Source organism: Sturnira hondurensis, unplaced genomic scaffold (genome assembly GCF_014824575.4).
Source record: "Sturnira hondurensis isolate 20B ecotype Veracruz unplaced genomic scaffold, ASM1482457v3 Scaffold0006655, whole genome shotgun sequence".
Lineage (NCBI taxonomy): Eukaryota > Metazoa > Chordata > Mammalia > Chiroptera > Phyllostomidae > Sturnira > Sturnira hondurensis.
Window position 1 is genome coordinate 2832841 of NW_028079286.1, and position 8079 is coordinate 2840919.

Here is an 8079-nt window from a genome sequence, read left to right on the forward strand (position 1 = left end):
TTAATATATATTTTAATAACAATATATTTATTGTTAGAGAGAGGGGAATGGAGAGAGAAAGAGAGGAAGAGACACATCAATATGTGGTTGCCTCTCACATGTGCCCTACCTGGGACCTGGCCTGCAACCCCAGAATGTGCCCTCACTGGGAATCCAACCAGTGATGCTTTGGTTCTCAGGCCAGCACTCAATCCACGGAGCCACACTGGTCAGGTGTTTTTCCTGGTGTTTTGATTTGTTCTTTCATTTGGACCATATTTCGATGTCTTGGCACATTAGTCTTAATGAATGTTTCTTCTTTAACTCGTTGGTTGTTGGACTTCTATACAGTTTGATTTTTCTGGCACTTCTGGTTGTTTTTTACTTTTAAATTGGTTGTTTCCTTCTTTTGGTTGTGCAAAGAGGTGAGACATATCTACCTATACCTCTATCTTGAGCAGAACTCCCCAGAAAAGTAATTTTTAAACGATGTTTTAACTCTGAGACAAGCTTATTAGCCTTAAATAGAAGAACTTTGTTTGATTTGAGGAATTTTTTAAATCTCCCCTTAAAATGGAGAAATGATTTGAAGAAGTATTCATCTTTCTACCTCCGTTTCCATAGTAAGTATTCTACAGAAAAAGGAACCTGGGAAGAACAGGAAGATCTCACTGAATACTTAAACAGTACCTTCAAGGTTAGGGAGTAGCATCAGCAAGAAGAAAGGCAGATGAAATGAAGGCACAGAGTCACTGATTTTTGCCTCTCTCCTTGGGGAGAAGATTGCTCAATTGGAGTCGCTCTGGCCTTCTTAAGACCATCTGACATGAAGACATAAATCCAAGGTAAGATTTCTGGGGCCAGCAGGTTTATCCCAGTGCTATTATCTGAATAGGCCATCTAGGCTTACTTTAGAACAGCTTCCTCTCAGGCTTCCTCCGACAAGCAGAGAGGGTTCTTCCTGAAAGCTGCTTGTGCCAAAGGGATCACAATAGCAAGGCCTCAAAACAACTGTAAATCTATGTCCCCAGTAGATGGACATTTATGGGTTTTTTGTTTTGTTTTGTTTTGTTTTTCTGAAATCCCTGATGGTACTTCAGACTTCAGTAAAGAAGCTTTAGGGAGGCAAGAAATGTGGCCTGCAGCATTAAAAGGTCAAAATGGGGCTCTTGCTAGCCTTAATATAACAAGTTGTGTAAAATAATAGGTAAAAGGTTATTGAGTGTTGAATATGTGCTATGAAGGGAGCTAAGTGACTTATATGCATTACCTCATTTAGTCCTCATTAAAGGTCATTGTGGTTTGGAAGGTGAAAGAGACTCAGAATTCAGAGTCCAAGGCCACAGAGCTGGTATGTGGTAGAGGTGGGATTGAAATCCAGTTCTGTGGGATACCAGGGCCCAAGCTCTGCCCTGCTAATTTATATTCAAGTACTTTAATCCCATTTTAAAAGATGTTTAAAGATCATAAAATTTCCTGGTTATGTGCAATAAGTCAAAGTTCCTAGGAAACTTTACATGATATCCATATAAAGTTGGTAGTGTCCAACACTGATTTTGCTAAAATTTTATATCACTTTCAGATGGCCTTGTAGAGTTCCGACACACTTTTTTTAAAAGATCTTTCCTATAATTCAGATATCCAGTTTTTTTCATACACACATGCACAAAGAGATGCCACAGACAATGAACAGCACCTGTACATACACTACCCAGATAAATATACACAGAACACAAAGGCCATACACAAATAAACAAACACAAATACACCACAGATCTCACATACACACAGCTCTATACATGCCCCGTGGATCCAAAACCTATCAGAGAGACACACCACAGAAATACACACAAAGACCATATAGCCATATACAATACATACACACAAATACACTGCAGGTGTACAGACTACAGACACGCATGCTATACACACACAGTATCAGAAGCTCTCCATAAGATTTTGTTTCTCCTTATCTATTATATCCTAGTTTCTATCCAGTTCCCAGCATATTCATCATCTTCATTCATGCCTTATTTCTCACTGCTGGTCTCTTTTCTATCCTATCCCACCCCAGATAGGGAATGCCTCTCTTTTCCTCCTATTCCCCAGAGCAACTACCAACATTAATACAGTTGCAATCAATGAGAAAGGACATTACACCATGTCAAAGCATAGCAAATGAGTTAAAATTGAGGATTAGACACTCCTCATTTTAAATCCACTGTATAATTTCTGCACTTCTGAATATCTCATTGACTCCTTGTGCTTTTCAAGCCTCCCGAAGACATACTCACTCCTCCTCTCCCTTCTTATGGTCCCAGGACCTTCCCATAACTTTTCTCAGGTTCCCACTCATTCACTCACTCACTACTGCCTGTCCATTCCACATCCTCGGTCCATTCACTTTTTACTCCCAAAGCAGGCTATTTAGGTATTTGCCTGAAGAGAAATATTTTTTTTCTACTTTGGAGAAAAACATTACAACTCCCTTAAAAGGCAGAATTAGGACTTCCACCAAGATGGAGGCATAGGTGGAAACACTGTGCCTTCTCCCACAACCAAGTTTGAATACAACAAAGGTTTGGAGAACAAGGACACACTCAAAGAACCGAAAATTGAATTATATGGAAGTCCGACAACAATGAACCGTGGATGGTAAGAGGGGCGGAGCCATCAGCAGAGCAGGGTCAGACAGGAAAGATCCCCAGACCTAGGCTCGCAAGTAGCCTGGACACAGTCAGGGTGTGGGGCAGACTGACCGAGGTCCCACATTCGTGCACAGTGAGACAGACCCCGCAGGCCCCAGGGGGCGAACCCAGTGGTGGAGGGCTGACAATGGTGGCACACTCGCGTGCAGTGGGACTAAACTCGCGGGCCCAGGTGACGGTGGCAGCAGTGGCGGGAGACGGCAGAGGGGATGCCATTGTTCCTCTTTGACCCCGCCCCCACATACAGCGTCACAACCCAGTGACTCAGTTGCCCTGCTCTGGTGAACACCTAGGGCTCTGATCCTGCTACATAACAAGCACGAACAGCCCAAAAGATGGCACAAGAAGAACTCAAAGTCCCAGAGCCAATAACTCTAAGCGACCAAGAGATTGCCAGCCTCTCAGAAGCACAAGTCAAGACACTGTTTATCAAGAGGCTCACAGAACTGGTTGATTATAGTCACAAATTAGAGGAACATATGAAGGCTAAACTAATTGAAATGAAGGGAGATGTCCAGGAAACCAATAGTGATGGAAAGGAAACTGGGACTCAAATCAATGGAATGGACCAGAAGGAAGAACAAAACATCCAACCAGAAAGGAATAAAGAAATAAGAATTCAAAACAATGAGGAGAGGCTTAGGAACCTCCAGGACATCTTTAAACGTTCCAACATCCGGATTATAGGGGTACCAGAAGGGAGAAGAAACAGCCACGAGTGGAACACTTATTTGAACAAATAATAAAGGAGAACTTCCCCAGTCTGGCAAAGGAAACAGACTTCCAGGAAATCCAGGAAGCTCAGAGAGTCCCAAAGAAGTTGGACCCAAGAAGGAACACACCAAGGCACATCATAATTACATTAGCCAAGATGAAAATGAAGGAGAGAATCCTAGAAGCAGCAAGAGATAAGGGGATAGTCACCTACAAAGGAGTACCCATCAGACTGTCAGCGGATTTCTCAAAAGAGAGACCTTCCAGGCAAGAAGGGGCTGGAAAGAAGTATTCCAAGTCATGAAATGCAAGGACCTACAGCCAAGATTGCTTTATCCAGCAAAACTTTCATTTAGAATGGCAGGACAGATAAAGTGCTTCTCGGGTAATGTCAAGTTCAAGGAGTTCATCATCACCAAGCCCTTATTATATGAAATGCTAAAGGGACTTATCTAAGAAAAAGAAGATGAAAAATATGAACAGTGAAAGGACAGCAAACTCACAGTTATTAACAACCACACCTAAAACAAAAGCAAACCAAGAGGACAGCTAGATCAGGAGTGGAACCATAGAAATGAAGAACACATGGAGGGTTAGCAACAGGGGGGTGGGAGGAGGAGAAGGGGGGAGAAGGTACAGAAAATAGCATAGACAGTAGGTAGAAAATAGATAGGGGGGAGGGCAAGAATAGTAGGGGAAATATAGAATCTAAAGAAATTGAGACACGTGGTTATAAACTAAGGGGGGGAGAATGGTGGGAGAGGGAGTGTGCGGGTGGAGGGGAATGAAGGGGGGGAATAGAACAACTGTAATGGTATAATCAATAAAATATATTTTTTAAAAGGCAGAATTAACTTAAAACAGTTATGGTTTTAATAACAATAACTTTATTTCTTCTATCTATACAGTCTTAGAGCGTTTTTGCTTTGTGAATAAAAACATCACTAGTAATACCCATTGATTTATCCAATTTATCAAAAACCAAGTTGTTGATATGACTGTCATAACAGGTATTTTCCAAAACAGTCTCAGGTTTATATTTTCAATACTATAGGAACCACTATCCAGAAATGGGATATTTTAAATAAATATTCTGATTAATGGAGCATTATCAAAACACTAGGCATGGAATATCAGTTTACAAAGTGGAAATGTAAAACACTGGTAGGGTCCCCAACCAGCCACAATGGAGGTGTAGTGGGAGTTGATGATAAATAAGAAATTTAACCCTTAAAGCCTCACTTTCTCATCTGTTTGAAGAAATGCCTTAGTGAGGAAAGAGAATAATGATTTTCATATACTGCTCCTGGCATATAACAAATATTGAATAAATATCAGTTCCTCAACTTCTCTCCCTCTTTGGCCTCTCCAAGTAAGGAAGAACCACGAGTATATTCTATAGTCCACTTCCCTCCTTCACTGATGATTCTGAAGACACTTCACAGTCGTACAGTGCCCTAGGGCTCCCATTTGAATATCAGTTCTTACTGCTATGTGCTCAGTGTTAAATACTAGATAATAGCGTGTATTATAGATTATTAGCTCATGGAAGAAATCTCATTATAGCTCCCCTTGATTAATAATTTGCAGCAGTTGTTATTATTTTTGTTATTTAATTTTGTTAGCAACATTTTCCATGATCAAGTCTTAGTCGGGTAAAACTGATTCTACATTGCCTTTTCCAAGAAGCTATGCTCACCAAGAAGGGTCAGACTTCTGGTTAATGTCTAAATAGAAGATTTTTGGCTACCTAAATTAATGACTTAAAAAAGTCAAAATATCTGTTTCACATTAATTTCATATCATTTGTAGTATTTCTATTTCTGATGCTCAAATTAATCTGATCTTCATTCTTCATATAAAACAAAGACCTTGGGAAAAATATCTGACTTATGTTTTGTGGAAACATTATGTTTGTCATTTTTTAAATATTTTCATTTTGTCCATTGCTTTTTAATTTCGATATTTAACCTTTTCATTTACTTCTTTTATGTTCTTATTTTCAGTTCCTCATCCTGCTAGTAATTATGGATCTGATCAACTCTTCTGATTACCAGGTCAATGTCTCTATATCAGTAAGAAACGGCACTCACTTACCAGCTCTTGCCCCCAAAATGATCATTGTCGTTCTTTTGTTCACATCATCAATAATTGGTATTATTACCAATGGTCTCTATCTATGGATCCTAAAATTCAAGATGAAAAAGACTGTCACTACTATTTTCTATTTTCATTTCATTCTCTCACATTTTATCGCAACATCGATTGTGCCACTTATAACCATCCCCTTCCTTCAAGACAATCACTGGAGCTTTGGAACCGCCATGTGCAAAGTCTTCAACAGCATTTTGCACACAGGAGTATCCGCCTCTGTTTTATTCCTCTCAGCCATCAGCATTGATCGGTACATTCTCACTTTTCACCCAGTGTGGTCACAGCTGCACCGAACCTCACGCTGGGCTTCCGGCATCATTCTGGGAGTCTGGATCTCTGCGGCTACCCTCAGCATGCCCCATTTGGTTTTCAAGGAGACACATGATGACCACAAAGGAAGGGTGACCTGCCATGATAACTATGCCCTATCTCCTGACTGGGAAAGCAAAAAGATGCAAACATTAAGGAAATGGATTCATGTAGCCTGTTTCACCAGCAAGTTCTCGCTAAGCTTCCTTCTGCCTTTCTTCATCATCACCTTTTGTTATGTAAAAGTAGCCAACAAGATGAAGAAGAGGAACCTATTTAAATCCAACAAGCCCTTCAAAGTCATGAAGACTGCCATTGTCTCTTTCTTTGTGTGTTGGGTGCCCTACCATGTATACCGGGGCTTACTTCTCTCTGACAACAAATCTTTATTTTTACAGTTGACGATGGTAGTTGCAGTGATTACCACTTCTTTTAATATTGTCTTTTCTCCCACACTCTACCTATTTGTTGGGGAAAATTTCAAAAAAGTTATCAAAAAATCGATTATTGCTCTGTTTGAGTCAACATTCAGTGAAGATCTTTCTCTAGAAAGGACACAAAACCTAAATTTACAAGGCTACATTTAAATTCAAGGTCCCAGAACAAACATGAGCTTTTAGTCAATTAGACGATCAGAAATATACCCTCTGTTTTTATATAATATAGTTCCTACATTAGAGGGACATCTGGGGTGTACCATAGATTACAAATATTAAAAAGACTTAAAGAAAGTAAGCAATAGGTGATGTTACAAATGTAACTCTGCCCTTTTCTTTTCTTTTCTTTTTTAAGATTTTATTTATTTATTTATCTTTAGACGGGAAGGAGAGAGGGAGAGAAACATCAATGTATGGTTGCCTTTCGTGCATCCCCTGCTGGGAGTTGGCCTGCAGGGAACTGGCCTGCAACCCAGGCATGTGCCCTGACTGGGAATCGAACCGCGATCCTCTGGCTCGCAGGCCCGTGCTCAATCCACTGAGCTACACCAGCCAGGGCTCTGCCCTTTTCCTATTGTGGTAAAATATTGACCCTTGAGCAACATGGGTTTGGACGGCACGGGTCCAAATGTATACACAGATATTTTTCAATAAATGCATTCAGCACTATAAATGTATTTTCTCTTATGATTTTCTCAATGACATTTTCTTTTCTCTAGCTCACTCTATTTATTGTATGAATACTATATATAGGGGACTAGGGGGCCTGTAAAAAGGTGATGGGATTAAGAAGTATAAATTGGGCCCTGGCTGGTGTGGCTCAATGGATTGAGTGCTGGCTTTCAAACCAAAAGGTAGCCAGTTTGATTCCCAGTCAGGGCACATGCCTGGGCTGATGGCCAGTCCCTGAGTAGGGGGTGTGCAAGAGGAAACCACACATTGATATATCTCTCCCTCTCTTTCTCTTTCCCTTCCCCTCTCTCTAAAAATAAATAAATAAAATATTTAAAAATTTTTCAAGTGGCCCTGGCTGGTGTAGCTCAGTGAATTGAGCACAGGCCTGCGAACCACACGATCACAGTTCTATTCCCAGTCAGGGCACATGCCTGGGTTGCAGGCCAGTTCCCAGCAGGGGACTCACAGGAGGCAACCATACATTGATATTTCTCTCCTTCTCTCCTTCCCTTCCCCTCTAAACATAAACAAATAAAAAATATTTAAAATTAAAAAATAAAAATAAAACCTCAGTACTCACATAAAAAATTAAGTATAAATATTTTTTAAAATTTAAAGTGCAAATTCGTAGTCACAAAATAGTCATGAGGATATGAAGTATAGCATAAGGAATATAGCCAGTGGTATTGTGATAACTATGTACAGTGCCAGGTGTGTACTTGATACATCAGAGGACCAATTAGTAATGTATACAATTGTCTAACCACTATGCTGTACACCTGAAACTAATACAAAATAATACTGAATATGAACTATAATTGAAAAAACTTTTTAAAAGAATATGTTATATAATACATATAACATACACATATGTATTCATTGTTTGTGTTACTGGTGAGGCTCCAGTCAACAGTAGGCTATTACTAATTAAGTTTGGGGGAAGTCAAAAGTTATACATTAATTATTCTGACTACAGAGGATTTGAAGCCCCTGATACCCATGTTGTCTAAGGATCAACTGTATAACAGAATTTACCATTTTCACCATTTCATTTCTGGCATTTTCAGTGTGGATTTCAGTGGCATTAACTACACTCACAATAT

At 39.8% G+C, this 8079-nt stretch overlaps 1 protein-coding gene across 1 annotated transcript; it reads left to right on the forward strand.

Moving 5' to 3' along the window:
• The first annotated feature begins 5428 nt into the window (after positions 1-5428).
• Positions 5429-6451, forward strand: GPR33 (G protein-coupled receptor 33). The gene has a single exon (XM_037050273.1). The coding sequence runs from the start codon at positions 5429-5431 to the stop codon at positions 6449-6451; it is 1023 nt and encodes a 340-aa protein (XP_036906168.1).
• Positions 6452-8079: the final 1628 nt, after the last annotated feature.

Bases quoted from the DNA above. Each gene is read 5' to 3' on its own strand.
- GPR33 (XM_037050273.1), top strand. From the start codon at position 5,429: ATGGATCTGATCAACTCTTCTGATTACCAGGTCAATGTCTCTATATCA.